This window comes from Canis lupus, chromosome 2 (assembly GCF_011100685.1).
Source record: "Canis lupus familiaris isolate Mischka breed German Shepherd chromosome 2, alternate assembly UU_Cfam_GSD_1.0, whole genome shotgun sequence".
Lineage (NCBI taxonomy): Eukaryota > Metazoa > Chordata > Mammalia > Carnivora > Canidae > Canis > Canis lupus.
This window is the reverse complement of record NC_049223.1, coordinates 51,874,013-51,896,246: the sequence shown is the minus strand read 5'-3', so window position 1 is coordinate 51,896,246 and position 22,234 is coordinate 51,874,013. Positions and strand designations below refer to the sequence as shown.

The window sequence follows — 22,234 nt, the reverse complement described above, 5'->3', positions numbered from 1 at the left end:
GCTTCTGCTGATGAGGATCTGAGACTAGGAAAGCCTAAATATTAGTAGCAGCCCTCGCACAGAGCCTAGGCCATAGTTTCTCCAACCTCCTCTGCATTTTAGCATCTGCTCTGACCTCTCCAGATGAAGAACTGTCTTCAGCCCATCCATTTTTCACTCTTTCAGGAAGCAAAACTCTTTCTTAAACTCCGGAGGGTAACAGCACAGTCTCCACCATGGGACGGCGGATCTGAAGCCGTCATCCACCATTTCCTAGGTGTGTGTGGCCTTGGAGAGATAACTTCACTTTTCTAAGGATCCATTTTTACATCCGTAAAGCAGAGGAAATAACAGCAAACCTGGTGTCTGACATATAGTAGGTGCTCAATAAACAGTAGCTCCTCTAATTCTTGATTAGCAGTCATAAAACAGTAGTGGGAGCAGCGTCTCAAGTCACTCTGAATGCTGATGCCAAGAACTGGGCTCTGGGTAATGGAATGGGGGAACGGTGAGGCCAAGCAGCCCCTCTATGCCAGAAGGTTGGAAAACTACATCTGAGGCAGCTAAATTCAGCCCAGGGAGGAATGTCTGAACTTTGACTTTCTTTAATCAACTACCCCATCTTCCACCATGATGAGGGTAATTGCAGTCTTGCTGCCAGCTATTTCTAAGAAGAAATAGAGCCCAGGCTGACATCCTTAACTCTTCTCTCTCAGCTGGACTGCTCTGTATACAGCAGTGTTCCCTGCTTCCCTGGGTCAGGTTGGAAGGAAAAAAGGAGGGATTGATTCCACCTCAGCTGCTTTATTAGGCCTGAATCACAGGGTCAAAGGATGGATGTGTCCTCCTCCTATACCAAGACCAGAGGAAGGTGAACCAAGTGGCCTAGGCAGCAGCAGAGGCACAAGGAGAGCAGCTATCTAGCTCTCTGGAGGTGATCCTGTTCCCTCCTGCTCCAGTTCCCACCTCCAGCAGGCCCGACCACCGATCTCAGACCTCCCATCTGCCCCAATAGCATGCTGTGGCACCTCTCCACATCCCTCATGTAGGACAATGACCAAAGTGGCTTCCTTTGTGAGGACAGCTTCTTGCTTCTCGCTTCCCTTTCTGGAAAGGGAGCAGAAGCTGTTGGAGTTAGCCAAACCCCTGAAGCTGGCCTCAGTCAATACCATCACATTGAGAGTCTGGGTGACCCACACCAGAAGGGTGCTCAAATGATTCATGCTTGCCAGGAAATGCACTGGGCCATTCTGGGGCTGGGTTCTCAGCTATTTTTGATATGCAAAAGGAACTTCCCTTTTTTTTTTTTTTTTTCACAGACCCAGCAAAAACTGAGCCATCAACAGCATTTCTTGTTCCCATATCACCCTTCTGAGCACCTCTCTGCCTGCCGAATTACTAAGGTCATTACAGTTTAATTCCATTTCTCTGCTCCAGACACTAGATAAGCCCACCAAGCTGGGGTTGCCTCGTTCCGGTGATGGCTCCCTGTGCCAGCTGCTTCCTGCTGGTGGTGATGTTTTCTGCCAGCTGCAAAGCCATCACCTCCTCGGATCAGATGTGCACTGAGGTGAGTCTGAACTGTTTGTCTTTATCCAGATTGAACTGCTTGGGAATCAGGAGTTTCAGCATGTAGCCCCACCTGAGCCTTGGCCTCCCAATATCCATTGTCTTTAAAAAGGTGACACGGTATGTAGTTTTTCTTTGGAGTGAAGAAGGAGCCATAGAGCACAGCCAGGGATTGATCTGCGAGATTCTTCATTGCAAGGAGTGAGTGTTTTCCTCCTCTGCAAACAATTCCCTCAACATGATCCTAATTGGGCCATAAGATACCAACAGGGTCTCAGTGCAAAGGGCAGCTCTCCAAACGTGCTTCCAGCATGGAGGTGCTGTTTGTGCAGCATGCTAGCATACGGCCACTACTCCAAACAGTTTTTTGGTTTCCTGGAGATGAATGAAGATGGCTTGTGCCAGATTTGGGAGCAAATAAAGATCACTCTGAATGAGGCTGGCTTTCTCCTCACATTGGACAGCTCTCCATCTGTGTCATTAACCCACAGGAGTAACACTAGAGAAGAGAGCCAAATTGCATCTTCTGTTTTGGCCCATAACAATATTTACCAACTTGTGGGAAGTTCTTGGAGAGGGTAATGAGAGAGAGAAAGGAGAAGGGCCTCAGTCTCTTGCCAACTTCTAAAATGCTGTAACCTTCCTCCTCCTGAGAAACTTCTCACAATTCTGGAGGCTAGAAGTCTGAGATCAAAGTGTCGGCAGGGTTCGTCTCTTCTGAGACCTCTCTCCTTGGCTTGTAGACAGCCATCTTCTCCCTGTGTCTCCGCCTTGTCTTCTCTCTGCTGTGGCTATTCCTGATTTATTCTTCTCATAAGGACACCAGGCAAACTGTAGTACGGCCTATCCTCAAGATCTCATTTTAACTTTAACCTCTTTAAAGATTCTCTTTCCAAATAAAGTCACATTCTGGGATACTCAGTTAAGACATATGCATCTGGGGGCAACACAAATCAGCTCACAACAGAAGGGGTCAAGGAAGCAGTTTTTATCAACCCCAGGAGACCGCCTTTCATCACGCAGGTTGGCAGGTCAATTACACACAGACACGTAGGGGACGTGGTAAGAGGGTCGGAGTGGGCACACCATTTCCTCAGTGATCAGGTTGGTAGGACACCCATTGTCTGACAATATCCTCAAGTAGGATAGCAGCACAATTAAATTCCAGCTCATGGCAAGCAAGTTATTTTAAATGCCCCACGCTTCAGCCTACCAGCTCAACTCTTAAGTCCCCGCATTGCTACAAAGCCCACACAGCCCTTCAGAAGCCCACAAGGGAGGCGTGGGAGATTCTGGAAAGCCCATGGAAATACTGAACCAGTCTAGCTTCCTACTGAGGACAATAGGTTCCAGAGTCGCCAGTTGTTTTTGCAAATGGCCCCAGCTTGGGCAGAGGAGAGGGAACAGCAGCAGGCTGAGCACCCCAGGCTCATATTGCTGCCTATCCCAGGGCCTGCCTGCTACCGGGGTAGTGGAAGTAATGCTGAGGGTCCCAGGATGTCCAGGCCCGGCCCTATGCTGCAGCAAGAGCCTTCCCTTTTGGTTGAGTCAGGAGGGACTGACACCTCTTAATAGAACAACCTCTTTGTAACTCTCCCTCTGAAAGGACTGATTTTCAACACCTTGGACCCAACGCAATTAACCTTAGATCTCTACTTTGATTTATACCCCTATCATGTAGAAGTTCTTGGTAACAGGATTTTCAGGCTGTTTCCTGAGCTGTCACTCTGTGAATACCGGGATGTTGCTAGGGGATACAAAGATGAATGAAAGTTTGTTCCAAAGGTAAGGAAGGAACTTCTGGGCAGCCCCAGACGGGGAGTGGTGGCAGGAGAAGCACTGACCTTTTTTCAAGTGCAAATCATCCAAATTTGCCTAGCCTTCCCCCTTGTCATATTTGCTCTTTTGTGCTTCCCTCCAATTTAAGCAGAACCACATACTGTTTAATATTTCTATGGCCTTCATTGGCTTATCAGACCCTATCCTAAAAATAAGGTTTTTGTTTTGCATTATTTTGAGTTCAATAAGCCTTTCATTGAAGTATAACACGCAGAGAGAACATTCACCAATCCTAAGTGCACAGTTCAATGAGTTTTCACCAAAGTGAACACGTCCCCGTGATCTGCACACAGATCAAGAAACAGAACATTCTCAGAAGCCCCCTTCTGCCTCTCCCCAGTCACTAGCTCCCAGGGGTATCCAGTACCCTAACTTCTATTACCAAAGAATGATTTTGCTTCTTTGTGAATTTTATATACAGGAGACTACATGGTATAGACTCTTTTGTGTCTGGCTTCTTTTGTTCAGCATTAAATATATGACATTTACCAAAGATGCTACATAGAGCAATCATTGATTTTATTGCATATTGTATATTTTTTTCTTTGTGTATTGCAGTATGCTGCTCTATTAGTGAACCACTATTTATTTATTCATTCTTCTGTTAATGGCCATTTGCACTGCTTTCAATTTCTTGGTTATTATAAATGCTACTGCCTTGGACATTTGTATCTATGTCTCTAGAAAATAGATGTGCCAATCTTGATTAGGTATATACCAGGCGGAGGGGGGATGTATGTGGTCATCCGGTGTACATGTATTAATTTCAGTAGATATTGTAGAGTCTTCCAAAGGGATGGTGCCCATTTATACTCACTGGCAATGTTTATGAGTTCTGATTGCTCTGTATCCTCATTACTAGCCTATTATTTAAGAATGTTAACCATTCTAATGGATAAGTAGTGGTATTTCACCGGGATTTAATTTTTATTTTCCTGATGATTAAATTGAGTACATTTTCAACTCTATTGGCCATTTGCATATCCTTATGTGTGTATTTGTGTGTGTGTGTGTGTGTGTGTGTGTGTGTGTTTGAGAGAGAGAAAGGAGAGAGAAAGGGGAGAGAAAAAGAGAAGCACCTTCTCAAGTCTTTTGTCCATTTTCCCTTGGGTTATTGGTCTTCTTAAAATTGCTTTGTTACGGGCTCTTTATGAATTGTGGATACAAGTCCTTCATCAGATTGCAAATATCCTCTCCCACTCTATGGCGTGCCTTCCCACCCTCCTAATGATACCTTCCAGTGAACAGAAGTTCTTAATTTTAATGTAGGTTAACTTGTTATTGTTCCTTTATTTTCAGTACACTTCTGTCCTGCTTAAGAAATTTTTGCTTACCCCAAGGCCATAAAAGGTATATCCTATGTTTTTGGAAGTATGCTTTGTACTTAAATCTATGGCCTACCTTGAATTATTATTTTTTCTTTGCATATGATGTAAGGCGGGAGTCAAGATGAATTTTTTTAGTAAACTTTTTATTTGAAAAAAATTTAAACCTAGACAAATTCTAAAAATATAGTGAACATCTATAAACACCTCGTGTGGAATCTTCCCTTGTTCTATTCTACATGTTCTCTCTCTCTCTCTCTCTCTCTCTGTGTGTGTGTGTGTGTGTGTATGTATATCATAAGTAACAAATTAGAGCCATGACCAGGTGTTTGGAGGCTGACAAATGTGCAAAGCATAACTGGAATAAGTGTTCTGTGATTTGGATTCTGCTAACACTTTTGACGTACTCTCGAATAATTACTTTGGAGTGTAGACGTGCCTACTCATTTCAAATGGGCTCATCTTGGCTACCCTGTCCCCTCAAAACTATGGGAGGGGGCAGTCCTTTAGTCCTAGGGCAGGGTGGAGAGCACTTAATAGAGCTTCTTTTCAGAACTGTAAGTTCACAAATTCACAGATTCAAGCCCTTCTCAAGAGTCCTCAACAATGACATGATGTCCTGATGATCCTGTGAAACCTGAACTCCTCCTGTTAATTATCACATTAACCTTCAGAGTTGGCCCACAAAGAAGGTTATCCCCCATCCACAGTTGGGGAAAGATAAGTCTCAGAGAACCCACTGGCTGTGAGATGGGATTTGAACCCAAGCAGTCTGACTCAAGACAAATAGAAAATGAACTGCATATAACTGGGATGCCCTTTGCCTAGAGGAGTCACGTAGACAACCAAGTTTTAGGACTGTGTCCTCTTGGGAATATTTTGTTTTCAGAGAGTGATTGTTACTCCAAAATTTGATCCAGTCGCACTGTGCTATCTCTGGAAAGAGGAGTGACAAATGGAGGGAGGGTCAGCATTCAGCATCCCAGACTCCTCACGCATGGGCGATCTGGCCATGGTGTGTGCCAAACGCAGACGAGACATTGGAAAGGTGGGAATCAGCATTTGGTGAAACTCAAAAAGTTCAAAATTAGAAAATCATTTCAACACTTTTGAGAAGGGAAAATACAATGGGAAAGTTGGAGATACAGCAGAAGGAAGCAAAATAAGATCCCGACTGAAAAAATGCAAACGAATACCTGGAAAGAAAAGGGATTGCAAACACAGAGGTAACACTTGGGAGTCCTGCTCTGTGAAAAGGCACAGCTCTGACATGAAGCTAGAGACAAAGTGGTCGGTGCAGGTTCCAGGGCACACTGGGTCCTGAGTAAATGCTCCATGACTTAGAATAGGGGTAGGCATGGGGTGGCTGCTGTGAACCCCATGGAGCCCTGCACGGCCCTGCTGCCTGCGTGAGCTCATGTCCACAGGGGACCCGATCGAAATGGAACCACCAAAGAAGGAGAGTGAGGAGGTCATTTTAGGTGGTGACTTTGCACGGAGGGTAGAGAATGAAAGCTGGTTTTGTAGGAAGTGGTCATGTGGAGCTCAGAGGAACCAGAGAGGCTGCACAGACTGTGGTGGGTGTCTTCTGGAGAAGCAATTGAACACGTGTCCCTGGCAGCCACCCGAGCCCTGGGCAATGGCCATGCTGTATTCGTTTTCTGCATCCTGTCTTCCTGCTCTCTCGCATTGTCATTCTACCGTCCTGGAATGCTGTACTCTGCTAATTCAACTCACTCTCATAAAGGTTTGAGATGGATCCTGACAGTGAGAAGAACACAACCTCACTTGTGCAGAATTCCTAGCAAAAATGTGTAACCTGAATCAAATCATGAGGAGAGATCTGAACCCCAAGTGAGAGACATTCTATAATATATGAGGCTGTGTTTGATTTAAAATATATATATATATTTTAATATTAAGTTATATTATATTATATATATGCCATGAGAGACATTGAAAGGCCAAGGAATTGTCTCAGACCAAAAGAGCCTAAAGAGTCATGAAAACTAAATGCAATGTATGAACTTGGATTAGGAAAACAAAATTACTATGAAGGACAGTATTAGGACAATGGCCAAAATGTGAATATGAATTGTATGTTGGATAATATTGTACCAATGTTCAATATTTGGAATTCGGTAATGGCACTGTGGTCACGGAAGAGGTGTCCTGTTCTCAGGAGATTTAGGGGTAAAGGGACATCATGTCTGCAATTTACTCTCAACAACAATAAAAGGAATGAGAGTAGTGTGTGTGTGTGTGTGTGTATGTACTTCCTGCCTTAAAAAGTACAATAGACTGCAGCACCTGGCTGGCTCAGTCTGGTAGAGCATGCAACTCTTGATCTCGGGGTTGTCAGTTTGAGCCCCATGTTGGGTATACAGATTACTTAAAAATAAAATCTTGAAAAAAATATGATAGACTGAAAACAATTTAATGCTGCTTGAGTGATTCCAGAGCACGGGGAGCTTTGTGTCACTATCCATAATAGCATCTGTGATTGTACAGGAGTGTGACTATGAAAGTCAAAGGGGAGGGGCCGTGTAAGTGTGTGTGTGTGTGTGTATCTTAGCACATTCTCCCAAATGTGCTTATTTTTCAAATTCTCTTATAAGCTTCAATTCTTGTCATTTGCTTCTTTCTCAGGAATCAAGGGCAGAGAGTTGATTGCAATTTATACCTAACTAGAGATTCGTGTATGACACAAACTCATGGTGGGTTTCTCAATACTCTGTGGTTGTGTTATCCACTGGTTCTCAGTTTTTCACTGGGTTGAAACTGAGCTATTTCATTTATCTATCTTTGAATTTGCTAGAAGGTCCCTCAGGCCACTGGCTCGGCAGAGCTCCTGCAGTATTCTCAACTTTCTGAATTGCATTAATGCAGTAAAGTGCTTAGTAAAGCACAGAAGAGGACTCATTTAGGTGTCATGGGCACTTATATATTCAGGAGAAGGAGGAAATTGCCAGCGTGGAGGCTTTTGCTGTAGAGTAGAGCAAGACAAATTGAGGAAAGTTCCCTTTTTCCAAGTGTATGTGACATCAGTTATGCCAGTGGAGATGAGTAAAGGGAAATGTCTTCTCAAAGCTACCCCAAATCTTAGCAGCTACTCAGGCCAACTGCACATACCTCTCCTCTTGGGGCCATCCATGTTCATGGACAAGGAAGAGAGGTCTAGCAACATGTTTTTCTCCCCATTCGGCTAAGTTTTAAAAACAAAGTGTGCATTTCAAGGACATTAGGTGGATCTGTGGCAGCGGCTAGAGGACTTTGGGCCTATAAAATGAAGAAGGAAAGGAAATAAAAATACAGCGTTTTCATCAATGGCATTCATAATATTATCACAACAGAGAAGAAAACTGGTGATTTCCTGTAGGTGAGCTTGCTCAGTGCACCTACAAAAATGAGTGCCACTGAACAGAAGTTGGAATAAAGCAAAAAGCAATTAAAATGGGGATGTGCCTAAAGCACCAGGCTTCATAGTGGAGGATGTGTTCAGTCTTCTGTTTCCAGCTAAGCAGGACTGTTTGCAGCTCAGTGTGTGGACAGCTGGTGAGCTCAAGTCTGATGGGGCAGGTCTTGCCCAGACCGGGCAGTCTCAGTGGGCTGCTGGTAGGACCACTGCATGGTGAGGAGAAAGGCAGTGTCTGAAAAGGTAGATGAAACCCCATGGAGTCTGACATGATGTGAGAGGTGGCCCCCAGGTGCATTCCCTGCAGACCAAGGGCTACTCTATTATTAGTTTAGGTTTTTTGTTTTGTTTTGTTTTGTTTTTAAGATTTATCCATTCATTCATGAGAGACACAGAGAGAGAGGCAGAGACACAGGCAGAGGGAGAAGCAGGCTCCATGGAGAGAGCCCAATGAGGGACTCCATCCCGACTCCAGGATCATGCCTTAAGCAAAAGGCAGATGCTCAACCACTGAGCCACCCAGGCATCCCTATTATTAGTTGGTTTTATCTCTTATAGAACTTTTATCTCTTTGTCTCTTTTGGCTTTTATCTCTTTGTCTCTCTTGTCCCACCCACCCCTCTCTCTACTTCCCCAACACATTCACCAGTCAGTGAAAGGAAGTAATTCAATAAAATGCCCCACCTTCTTCATTTAGCTGACTGCTACCTAGTGATGCTAGTTGACCTAAATCCCTCCTATCACCTGGAGACTGTATGTTAAGCCTAAAGTCTTGGATGCAGATTTAATGCTGGGGGGAGTGGGACGGGGAGAGGCACGAATACCTCATGAGTGGAACTGTCTGCTTAATATTGTCTCACATCAGAAAGTATGTAATGTTAGGATTGTCTTGTTTCAGTGATGCTAATGCAGAGTTGTTTTCAAGCTGACATAACACATTTCTATGCAACCAAAATCAAAACTATGAAACCAAGTTTCATCAAAGAAAACTTGTTTCCTTCCCTGCTTCTCTATTTGGTTCCTTTCTTCCCCTTCAAGGCGATGAGTTTTGGGCTTTTTTCCATGGTTTCTTTTTGCAAATATAAGAAATATGCAAACCTTTCTTACAGAAAAAGTAGCATACAAGATGCTACATGCTACATACCATATGCTCTACACACTATATGTCCTTCTGTACCTGGCTTTTTATACCTTACAACATACCTGGATATCACTTTACTCTATATCAGCATGTGGAGATCTTACTCATTCCAGTTTCATCTGTAGAAGGTTCCATCTTGTGAAGGTACCGTATTTTGTTCGACTAGTCCAATATTGAAGATCAATTTGGCTATGGCTCATCTTTTGATATTACAGAAATGACTGAAGTTAATAATCCACATGAATCACTTTGTGTCTTTGCAGGAATGTACTTGGTAAAGAGCTAGAGGTGCCATTGCTGCTCAAAGGATAGAACATATGTAATTTAGCTAGTTAATCAAATTACCAGCTCTGATATTAATGTACATTGTTTCTCTCATCAGAAAGAGGCCAACAAGACCTATAACTGTGAAAATTTAGGTCTTACAGAAGTTCCGGACACTCTCCCCAACACAACAGAATTTTTGGAATTTGGCTTTAATTTCTTGCCTACAGTGGAAAATACAACTTTCAGTAGACTCATAGATCTTATCTTTTTGGACTTAACCAGGTATGTATCTGAGTTCCTTGTCTGTGGTTGATGTTTTACTCATGTGATAACACAACTTGCATTCACATTGTTTCCAGGACCTTCTTTTGGGAGCACAGGGACACTCTGTCTACCTTGCGTGTTCACTCTTTCCAGAAAATATTTTTCTGCAAGTGAAGTGTAATATTTAAAAAAAACCCAGTCAGTGGAGAGAAAAATGGATTATTTTCCAACTAGAGTGCATCAGCAGCGTTAAGAAGTTCTAAGGAATGTTGATTTAAAAAAAAAAAAAACCCTGAAAACAAATCTTGTATTAAATCAGATGCCATAGTTTATTCTTGCATGATGACATTTTAAGAAAAATTTACAGGAGAAATGCATAAGCTACTAACTTTTCCCCCCATAAGTTGGGAAAATAGTTCCATTATTTAATTTTTGAAGCAGAATTGGGATTCCAAATGCTGAACCAGTGTTTGTGAACCAGCAAGCAGAACTATCACAAGAATGTAAGGGCAGAAATCAGAAGGGAAATGCAGCATGCACACGCATGTGCTGTGTGTGTGTGTGTGTGTGTGTGTGTGTAGCAGGAGAGGGATTTGCGTGTGGATGGGTCTGCGTCCCCTGTAGCAGCTCTATTTCTTTGGTGGTTCAATGTATGCTTCCACAGCGTGGCAGAGCATTCACACCCCTGAGACGCTTCCATCTTTATGAGCACCCCTGGGGGGCAGGCATGCTGGATATTATCTCCAACTCATGTCTGAAGAGGAAACAGAGGATCCAGGAGATTTTGTTAATTAGTTTAGGGTCACAAAGTAAGGAAACTGGGACTCTGCTCTCTTGACTCCCAGTCCACGATCCCCCAAATGACCCCAGGCCTCATCCAGGGGCAAGATTCCAGGTGCTGGGTAGCAACACTTCACTGAGACAGAGCCATGGTCTTTCAGACAGGGACAAAGATCATTCTGCTCCCTACCCATTGTGTCCCCAGGACATACACCTTCCCTCTGCTTTACCATTTCTCATTTTTAGATGGAATGGGTTTGGGCACATTTTGAAGGAACGCGTAGGGTCAGGATAGCTTTTCCAGCTAGGACTGGCTGGACTCTAAGTTTCCTCTTCTGTTATTTTCAAATAAAAACGTGACCTTATTATTTTTTCTCAACTCCCTCTCCTTAGCTCCCTCAGCCCCTGCCCTTTACCCGATCACCAATCAGATGCTATTTTTATTCCTTTAAACAGCCACATTTCTTGAGCTTTACCGTGTTTTCCGTTTTCTTGGCTCATTCTTACATCTTGCTTTACAGACTTTCTCTTGGCATAATTTCCCCTTTCTCCTGAGGTACACACTTAACAGTTTCTTTAGTGAAAGTCTTTCTGCACTAAACTCCCTTGGTTTTTGTTTTTCCAGAAAGGTCTTTATTTCACTCTGATTCTTGAAAGACAGTATTTCCTGACATGATTCCAAGTTGATTGTTGTTTTTTTTTTCCTCAGCCTGTTGATGGCTGCCATCTTCCCTTGTCGCTGCTGGACGGTCACCTATCTGTCTAATCACCACGTACATGCACATCATCTTTTCTCTCTGGGCATTTCCAGTAGGTTCTCTCTGTCTTTGGCATTCTGTAATACCACAGTGCTGCACCATGTAGCTCACCATGTAGATTGTTGGGCTCCTTGAATCTGCAAACAGTGCCTTTCCTCAATTCTAAAATATTCTTAAAAAAAAAAAAAAAGAAAGAAAGAAAAATAGTCTAGCCATTGTTTGTTTGAAACCTGGCTTGCTTACATTCACTCTTTCATATCCTCTGGATCTCTAATTTGATTTATAGCATCTTCTCATCCATCAGTCATATATGCCAATATACTCTCCTTGTTTTCCATCAATTTGGTGTTTTGGACGATATTCTAGGTCATTTTCTCACATCTACTTTTACACCATTAGTATCCTCTTCAACTGTGTCTAATCTCTTGTATAAACTGTCTTTGGTTTTTCAATTTCATTAACTTCCTATTTCAGTACATTTCAACGACTTTCCGTTATTATAAATATGACACATCAGTTTTAAAAAGTTTTTCCTTCATCATATAATTGGTTCATACCATTTCCTTAAAACACATCAAACACATGTTTCATAGATGTAGATTTATTATATATTCTGATCCTGTATATCAGGTATATCACACATTTTTTATAAATCATATATATAATATCAGATATACCTCATAATTCTGGTATCTGCTATCTACCTGACTATGTAGAACATTTTTTAAAGAGATTTATTTATTTACTTAAGAGAGAGAGCATGGGCAGGAGGGGCAGAGGGAGAAGGAAGGAAAACCTTAAGCAGACTCATGCTGAGTGCAGAGCCCGATGTGGGCTCCATGTTATGACCCTCAGATCACAATCTGAGCTGAAACCAGGGGTCTGACACTTAACCCACTGCACCCCCTGGTGGCTCCATAGAACATTTTTTTTAACTGACTAATTAACTCCCTTATGTGTTCACTGAAATTTTACTTTGAGCTCATTTGTCTTTTGAAACTTGATGGAAATCTTTGTTTAAAATACTTTCCTGGAATTAGACAATGGCATTATGGCTATAGAAAATAAGCTGATGTAGGTTTTTTTTTTTTTTTTTTTTTTTTTTTTTTTTTGGAGATTCACAATGAAATCTGTACAGCATATCTGGGATCTGATTTAAGATAATTCAGGCGTGAGAGGTGTGAACAGAAGCAGCAAAGGGGGCACCTGGGTGGCTCAGTGGTTGAGCGTCTGCCTTGGGCTCAGGGTGTGATCCTGGGATCAAGTCCCGTGTCGGGCTCCCCTCAAGGAGCCTACTTCTCACTCTGCCTATGTCTCTGCCTCTCTCTCCGTGTCTCTCATGAAAAAATAAAATCTTAAAAAAAAAAAGCAAAGCAGCACATATGGCAACATTTCAAGAACTGTTGTGACTATGTGACAGATCTATGAAAGTTGTACTGTAATCTTTACTTTTATGTGAATGTGTAAGTTTTCCATGTTAAAAGTTAATTAAGTAGATACACTAGAAGAAAAATGTACATAGAAGAAATTTCTATTTACTCATGCGAGTTATCTGAAGTCACTATCATTCTGGAACCACTTTAAACTTAATTTCTATGCTGGCTTCTTTTGGGTGGTCCACAGAGGTAGCATCAATTCAGGCCACAGTCCTCATGAATGGAAGCATATGGTTAGAGAATCGCAGAGGAGACTTCTTTCATTATTGTTGTTATTCCATCCAAGAAAACACATATTCTCAAGGTCATCCTCTATGAACTTTTTTTTAAGGTCATCCACTGAAAGGATCCCTTTTGAGGGTCTTGATGGTTTGCAGGTCTTTGATAGGACCTCCTAACCTGCTTGGATCCCAACCTTTGTCACCTGCCTTGGTGCACGTGAGTTAGTTTTTAACTCTGGCTCTAGGCCACTCAGGCCTGGCAGACAGTGGCAGATGGGACAAGGCTAGCTCTAGGGCTCCCTTGCTCCCAGGGATTCCAACTTCTTTTTCTAAGGGAATTAGAATTCTAAGGAATTCCCTTATTGATCTCCCAGGGAGTTTTGAGTGTGTGTGTGTGTGTGTGTTTGCACAATCCAGTATTTTCAGGTGAAATACCAGGATGAAACCTTTATTGTATTTCTATGGAGTATTTTCATATGTATCATTTGACTAACAGCTGTTGCACATCAAAGTGCTCATCATTTCTGTACTTTATAGAAGCAACAACAGAGATTGAGATACATTGTGACTTGCCCAGGATGACACAGATACATACATTACATATCATATGTTATATATTAAATGCTAGAGATGACATATTATATATTAGTTAAAATAGTAAATCATTGGATTTTGCCCACAATCAAACTGCTAACTGTTCCCTAAATTCTAAACATAAATCTCTGAGAGTTCAATCCAAAGGGGCAAGACATCTGGAAGAAATTCTAAATCAGAGTTTTCAGAACTGAGGCTAACCATTGATTCAACAGATCATCTGTTGGTACTGAAGATAGTTTTTTTCTGTTTTTTTTTTTTTTTTTTTTTTTCTTTTTTTTAATTTTTATTTATTTACTTATGATAGAGAGAGAGAGAGAGAGAGAGGCAGAGACACAGGCAGAGGGAGAAGCAGGCTCCATGCATCGGGAGCCTGATATGGGATTCGATCCCGGGTCTCCAGGATCACACCCTGGGCCAAAGGCAGGCGCCAAACCGCTGCGCCACCCAGGGATCCCGTTTTTTTCTGTTTTATTTCAAATAATAATGTATACTCTTTTTACTAAACACAAAAGATGGCTTTGTTAATACAGGTCACTATGACAGAGTTTTTCTTTTTTCCAACTAATTATTGTTCAATACTATTATCTTTTCAAGGTGCCAGATTAACTGGGTACATGAAGATACTTTTCAAAACCATCATCAATTGAACACAATTGTGTTGACTGGAAATCCCCTGATATTCATGGCAGAAACATCTCTTAATGGGCCCAAGTTGCTGAAGCATCTTTTCTTAACCCAAACAGGAATATCCAATCTCGGCTTTATCCCAATGCACAATCTGGAAAACTTAGAAAGCTTGCATCTTGGAAGCAACTATATTTCCTCTATTAAGTTCCCAGAAAACTTCCCAATCCAGAATCTGAAAGTCCTGGATTTTCAGAATAATGTGATACACTACCTCTCTAGTGAAGACATGAACACTCTGAAGCAGGCCACCAACCTAAGCCTTAATTTCAATGGCAATGATATTAAAGACATTGAACCTGGAGCTTTCCATTCAAAAATCTTCCAAAGTTTGAAATTTGGAGGGAGTCTTAACTTGTCTGTTATATTAAAAGGTCTACAGAACACTACTACTAAGTCTCTCTGGCTGGGGTCATACGAGGACACTGATGACCAAGACCTTACTTCAGACATGTTTGACGGACTTTGTGAAATGTCTGTTGAAAGCATCAATCTACAGAAGCACTACATCTCTGATCTCTCATCTGCTACATTCCGGTGCTTTACTCAACTCCAGGAGTTGGATCTGACGGCACATCACTTGCGTGAGTTACCCCCTGGGATCCAGGGTATGAAAGCTCTCAAGAAATTAGTTCTCAATGTAAATAGGTTTGACGAATTGTGTCAAATCCATGCTGCCAGTTTTCCATCCCTTACAGACCTTTCTATAAAAGGCAACATGAAGAAACTCGACTTCGGTGCTGGGTGTTTGGAAAAACTCGAAAACCTTCAGAAACTTGATTTAAGCCACAGTGATATAGAGGCTTCTGACTGCTGCAATCTTCAGCTCAAAAATCTGCGCCACTTACAATACCTAAACCTGAGCTACAATGAGCCTCTTACTCTCCAGAGCCAGGCGTTCAAAGAATGTCCTCGGCTAGAAGGTCTAGATTTGGCATTTACCCGCTTGCACATGAAGGGTCCACAGAGTCCTTTCCAAAACCTCCATCTCCTTCAGGTTCTGAATCTTTCTTACTGCCACCTGGACACCAGCAATCAGCACCTTCTAGAAGGCCTGGAGGGTCTCCGCCATCTAAATTTACAGGGGAATCACTTTCAAGATGGGAGTATCTCAAAGACCAGCCTACTTCAGACCTTGAGCAGCTTGGAGATTCTTATTTTATCCTCCTGTGACCTCCTCTCCATAGACAAGCAAGCGTTCCAGAGCCTTGGGAAGATGAATCATGTTGACTTAAGCTACAACAGCCTGACAGGCAATAGCATTGATGCTCTTAGTCATCTTCGGGGGATCTACCTCAATATGGCCGCCAATAACATCCACATCATCCCATCTCCTCTCCTTCTCACCTTGTCCCAGCAGAACACCATTAACTTAAGTCACAATCCCCTGGACTGCACCTGTTTGAATATTCATTTTATAACATGGTACAAAGAAAACCTGCAGAAATTTGAGGGCTCGGAGGAGACCGTGTGTGCAAACCCCCCAACTTTAAGGGGGGTTAAGCTGTCTGACGTCAAACTGTATTGTGGTATTACGGCCGTGGGCATTTTCTTTCTTGTAGTATTTTTATTCTTGGTTACTGTTCTGCTCATTTTTTTCATTAAATTCCTTCTGAGGTGGAAATACCAGCACATCTAACATTGAAGGTTTCTAGAGATGGCAAGTAAGTGTGTTTAGCGAAATTGCCCCAAGTAAAGGAACTTGTTGTGCTCCTTCTCAGTCTGTCAGACTTTTCAGACTGGTTCCTGCAGCTGGGCAGGGATTCTCTGTGCTTCTCTGAGTCCTAGAGCTAATGAACCTTCCTGGAACATAAATGGACCAGGGCCAGGGGGCCAAGCAGCAGCTGTGAGAGACACAGAGCTGTTTCTTCACATGGAAGGTGGTTGGAGGACCTGTGGCATGGAAAAGCCAGGAGAGGAATGTGCTAAGAGGCTATCTCCCTTCTGCTTGTGGACACCCCCTCGAAGCAGCTTCTACCCTGACCCTAAAAGGAAATCAACTCTCATAACCAGGCAGTGCTGACTGCCCCAGCCCAAACTCTGCCTCCCACAGCTTGGACATCATGCTTGCCTCTGAGTCCTCAGTAAGGCAGTCGCTTGAAAAACTTGTTGGCAACAAAGTCTCAATGCTTATTTTAAATGAAAAAGGGAATACACAGTGAATTTAAAAGAAGAAGCTGAGAAATGAATCTTGACATCAAATCAGCTACACTAATCTCCTTAATCCACAAGTCTCTACGGCCTCTAGGAAGCCACTCAGAGTACAAATAGCTACCAAAAAAAAAAAAAAAAAAAAAAATGCAACCCCATCAGCTCTGTAGCCCCCAAGGTGTAAAAGTTTTGCTGCATTGGCCACTCTCTCTTCAGAACCCTTGGATGTTCCTTCTCCCTATCCAGTGTGTTTGCTCTTATGCTACAAATGCTCCTTACACATAGGCTGTGGTTCAAATGCTCTTCTCATTTGGATGTCTGGCCCTTAAAAGCTTCTTTCCTACAGGAACTATGAAATAAATGGTGGTTTGGTTCCCAGGCCAGCTCTCAAAAGTCTATTCACCTGGGACAGCAGTTGAGACAGCGCATTTACAGTGAACACCAGGTGAAGAAAGCATCTCCGTACACTAGCTGTCTAGAACACAAGAAGCTGGCTTAGTGAGCTTCTGCTGAGGCTGGGGTGTCAGAGATGGTCATACCAGAGGAAAAGAGAGGACAAGACCATTGAATGTAGACAGAGAGAGAGAGGACAGGGAAGGGGAAGGTGTTATGACTTTGGCCTTACAAGGTCCAAAGGGTCATACTTATGGAGGGCTTGACCTTCTGCAGTTTGCACTGGCTGACCGAGAGTTGAAATCTCTACTCAGGCGTTACATTTATATGGCCTGGAATTCTAGAACTAATAACATTGGTTAACTTTCATATCCAACTGGAATATATTAGCTCTTCAGGTGAGGGCATAAGAGGGGAACATATTAAGGGTGGAAACGTGGGGAGAGCAAGCTCTCTTTACCTCTGTATCCTCGAGAACAGCAAGAAAGACAGGGAATAGTGAAGAAATGCCACAAACCTCTATTGCGAATGCTCTGCTACCCTTAGGGGGATTTTTTTGCCTGTAGTATTCGGTGGGAGGCCAGGTTGTCTCAGTTGTTCTTGGTTAAGAACACAAGGTGGGGCCTAAGGTAAAATGAGAGAAGCATTTGCCTTGGGTGCAAAATTTAAAGGGGAACCAAAAAACTCAGTGTGCAAGACAAAAATATTTTAATGCAATATTAAAAAGGCTTCAGGTTAATGAAAGAAATCCATGGTAAGTAAAATATCAAAGCTTTAAAAAACAGGATCCATAATAATAGCCCCATGCTGAACCACATTAGAACCTGAGGAAAAAGGAAAGATCAGTAATGCTGATCCCGCCTTTGTTTAAAATGTTGATAATTTGTTCACATTTGAGATTTTGTATCAGTTTTCTACTTAATGTCACATTAAAATACTATCTTCATTATTGAGTTCTACAGTGCTCTCTTCAATTTAGCGCCCAGGGTGGGTGTCTCACTGGCCTCACCCTGTTCTCACCCTGAGGAATGCATGTAGGAATGTAGGGCTTCCCAGCTAACTCCCAGGCCACAGTCCACCCAGGGCCTATTAGTAGGCATGTTATCTCAGTTTTACTCAGAAGTGCCTACCCCTTGTCCCTTACTTTCTGGAAGCAGGTCAAAGTGTCCAAGAACTTATACCTTGTTCCTCATCCTCAGGTAACTCCCAACTCCTGAGCTCAAAGGCAACCTTCCTTCAAAGCCAAGACAGGCGGCAGAGATGAATGGGCACCATATCCCCCTGAGCTCTAGGAGGCCTGGACCTGATGAGCGAGGGCAAGCGGGGCACCACTCTGCTAATGAAATGAAACATCACACAATTAGTGGCTTTAATTACCTTGAATATCAGTGTTTGGGAAAACAGGTGCCTAAGGCAGCCATTTAAAGATGTGTGTAGGGACACCTAGGTGGCTCAGTCGTTGAGCAACTGCCTTTGGCTCAGGGTGTGACCCCGGGTCCTGTGATCGAGTCCCGCATCGGGCTCCCCACAGGGAGCCTGCTTGTCCCTCTGCCTGTGTCTCTGCCTCTCTCTGTGTTTCTCATGAATAAATAAACAAAATCTTAAAAAAACAAAACAAAAAGATGTGTGTGGAAGGAGAAAGTAAACGGTAGAAATATGGGAGATTGGGACTCACCGTCACCTAGCTTCCTTCCTTCCCTAGGCCTAGGATGGTGGGGCAACATTTTGAGAAGGCCAGTTTGAGCCACTGCTTGGGTTGGTAGTGGCCCTGAGTCTGGCAGCGACCAAGGCTTTTTTTCACTGAGCACTGGGCTCAGGAGGGACCTCATGCAGAAGTGGGCCCAGCTGCCTTGGCCAGGCTCTGTCAGTGTGCAGAGCGGGGTGGGGGGTGGGGGGTCTTCCAGGCAGCTTCCTAGCTGCTGCTACGAGCAAGTCCCCTCGTTCTAGAGACCTGGAGGCAATGGTAGTTAGTTTAAAAGTTCAGGCAGCCACCCCTCCCAAGTCAAGAGAGAGCATCCCTACTGAGTACTCGACCCCATGCTGCCCACTCTTGTGCAAGAGCCTCCGCCTTTGAAGAGTTGGGCAGGAAGACAGCAGAACACAAGGTTCATTTGTTTTGTTGATTGTGTTAATTTGCTTGTGGCCAATCAGATGACCAGCTCTGGAAACTCTGGGAGATATTCCCTGTGGTGACCATGAAGCTGCAAACACCATACTCACTGTTTCCTCCCTCCCTTCTTTCTCTTTCCTCCCTCTTTCTTGGCCATTTATTCACTTCCTCCCTTTTCTCCTTCTCTCTCTCTGCGCTTCCCTCTTTTTTGTTGGTTTTATGCTTTCCTTCCTTTCTTCCTTCATCTTCATCACAGAGTATGGAAGTCAACATTGTGAATCAAGTCTAAGACAGAACCAACCCACTGAGTTCCCTGTGCGTTCTAGCAAATTCAGGCTCTTCCCTGACTTCAGGATTCACGCTGTAGCTAGGAAATGCTAATTGCTGACTTACAACTCCACGGCTGCACAAGCCTCCATGATATTTCACCTGTAAACACAAAAACGCAAGTACTCTGTAGGATAGCCATGATGCAGGATGCACCACATGAATGATGGCGGGGTCCTAAGGCCTAGCCGAACGTAATTGCCCATCTCACTTCCATTTATCAGGCATGCGCCCCTTCTATGTAACACAACTTGCTATTCTGTAACTGCACACTGATCTAAGGCTTTGTGACAGCTCCTCTGTTTTAAGCAACAGTAAATTCCCCCTGCAAAGTCAGAAAGGGAGCTTTTTGATAGCTGCTGTCAATTTTATTGCTTAATCCTGGTTACTAGGATAGAATCTGTAGACATGGTGTGTTTATTGGTTTTATGTATCGCATGTTGTTACTGCTCTGACAAGCTACTCCTATAAAAATGTGTTATTATTGCATGTTGTAGCTCAGTGAGCTGACCCTGCATTTCAAAGTGTACTGAAGCAAATAGCATGGAAGTCCATAAAAGCCAACCGGCCTCCATCACGGAGCTGCAGCTCCCACATTCTGGTAGCAAATGATACCTTTCCCCAGAGCCAGGAGCTATCACTGCTAACTGAACACAGCACAGACCCAAACACAGGCATGATCTGTAAAATTTCAATACAGGAAACTGTCAAATCATTCCTACTCGTCCAATTCCCCAATAAGTGTCATTTGCAATTTTGAGGTTTACACAAGAATGAGATAAATGGCTTTTAAATGTTTTTGTAGATTAGTACAGGATGCAAGAGGGGCAGCTGACACTGTTTTCTAACGGCCTTGAATGCTAAAGAAAAAGTTAACTTGAGTTACAATAAGACAGGATGTGATTATTTCTAAGCAAGTCACAACTGGGGGTCCTGGGTGTTTATTTAGCATCAATTGTCTGGAATGTTAAGAGGTAGAATGTCTAATGTGGGGTGGGGGTGGGGGAGTAGTTAGCTTGAAGGCTGCAGAAGAATGGGCCAGCCAGGTATGGCTCCCAGATATCACCAGAATCATTTGCGTGATTCAGTACCAGACAGACTCCTCTGCCCCACCTCTAGATAGTGGAATTGTGTTAGACTGGGGTTGGCCCTAGACCCTAAGTCAAATGATTTCATGCCAAATATCCTTCCCTAATCCTAATTTTATCAACCAATAGCAGAGTCAGACGTTAGGCTCCATGAGTCAAATGAGTTGAGGGGACCTGCTCTCTATTCTCTAAAAGGAAATTTTGTAACAAAATGGAAACAAAGGGCTAAGGAGCCTTCAAATCCAAGGGTGAAACATCTTGGGTGTGAAGCCTGTTAACCTCTTGTCACCCCTGCCAGGCCACGAGACACAGCTGCTAAATTCCCTTGTTCTCCCACCTAGGCCCTGCCTCTCCTCGATTCCCCTTCCATCTCATCTACTTATACTATGATCATTTATTGAATAAGGCCAGCCTTGAAAAAGGAAAGAACTAATCTACCGATTATTTTAAAAAGCCATTACTGTTCATGAAAAATTAAACAGTGAACTCCATTGAACTGTCATCTCCCCAAATTTAGATATTCTCGAAGCATCTGATTGTTCAAGACAAGGTATTAGATCCCACAAAGGTAAGCAGAGGACAGGTGGCCATGGGAGCATCCACGCATCTCCTTCTCCCTGCATGTTCTTTCATGGGCTTTCTAAACAGCTTGGGTCTCCCTTTTTTGCTTTCTCTTGTCTTTGGAAATAACCTAAATATCCAATAATAGATAAATGACTTAATAAATTAGGAGATGATGTGAACAGATTGGGAGATGTTCTCTATTCCACATGAAGTAGGATAAAAACATTGGAAACCTGTTGGTATTACCAGGAATTAGAGAAATACAACTTAAAATGAGATAAAGGATTATCTCTGTTAGCCTGGCAAAAAGCAAGAGCTGAGTAACAGCATCAGTGGGATGTGGGGTCATAGGAACTTTGTGCATGGCTTATGGATGTAGATTGGTGTAGTTGTTCTAGAACCCTGTGACAACAATTAGTCAAATTAAACATGTGATCCACAAATTCTGCTAAGGTATACTCTCCAAGAAAATATCAGATTTCCACAATAATATTTAGTGCAACATTATTTATGAAGGGGAAGTTCAAAGCAGTTTGAGTGTTCATCACTAGTAAAATGGTGAGCCCTGGGTGCTATACTATATGTTGGCAAACTGAACTTCAGTTTTAAAAACCTGGGAAAATGGGATCCCTGGGTGGCGCAGCGGTTTGGCGCCTGCCTTTGGCCCGGGGCATGATCCCGGAGACCCGGGATCGAATCCCACGTCGGGCCCCGGGATCGAATCCCACGTCGGGCTCCCGGTGCATGGAGCCTGCTTCTCCCTCTGCCTGTGTCTCTGTCTCTCTCTGTGTGACTATCATGAATAAATAAATAAAATCTTTTAAAAAAAAAAAAAAAAAAAACCTGGGAAAATTGGTAGGTAAATGTGGAAGACACCCACCACGGGTATTATACAGTAGTCAGAAGCAGTGGGTTAGATAAACTATAGCAATGTCCTTGAATCTCAAACATCTGGTGTTGGAGGAGGTCATCAATAGGACATGACTGGTTGACCCGGGAGCTGGACCTGCCCAATCAGAGGCTCCTCGTGCCCTCCCCTGTTCCTGGAACGTATACTCTACCCACCGCTCCCACCATGGGAGCTGGTTTCAAGGAGCAACCTTGAGAGTGCAATGTTCTGTTGATCTGGACAGTACACATAACTGAACCCAATTAAGACCTCTATAGAAACTTTTAAGATCCTGACACGTGGCTGCAGAGATCTACTTGTCCGTGGCCACCCATGACAAGCCTCCTTATGTAAGTTTCCTGGCTGATTAAATTTTCCACCTACCCATCTGGACTTGTTTGCCTCTTTCTTCCATGTCTCCTCCCTCTTCGGGGACA

At 43.2% G+C, this 22,234-nt stretch overlaps 1 protein-coding gene across 1 annotated transcript; it reads left to right on the top strand.

Annotated features, from left to right (window-relative positions):
• The first annotated feature begins 1,266 nt into the window (after positions 1–1,266).
• Positions 1,267–17,768, top strand: CD180 (CD180 molecule). Its single transcript, XM_038530760.1, has 3 exons — positions 1,267–1,549; positions 9,651–9,817; positions 14,186–17,768. Exons 1-3 carry the CDS (start codon positions 1,460–1,462, stop codon positions 15,912–15,914), a joined length of 1,986 nt encoding a protein of 661 aa, XP_038386688.1. The 5' UTR covers positions 1,267–1,459; the 3' UTR covers positions 15,915–17,768.
• Positions 17,769–22,234: the final 4,466 nt, after the last annotated feature.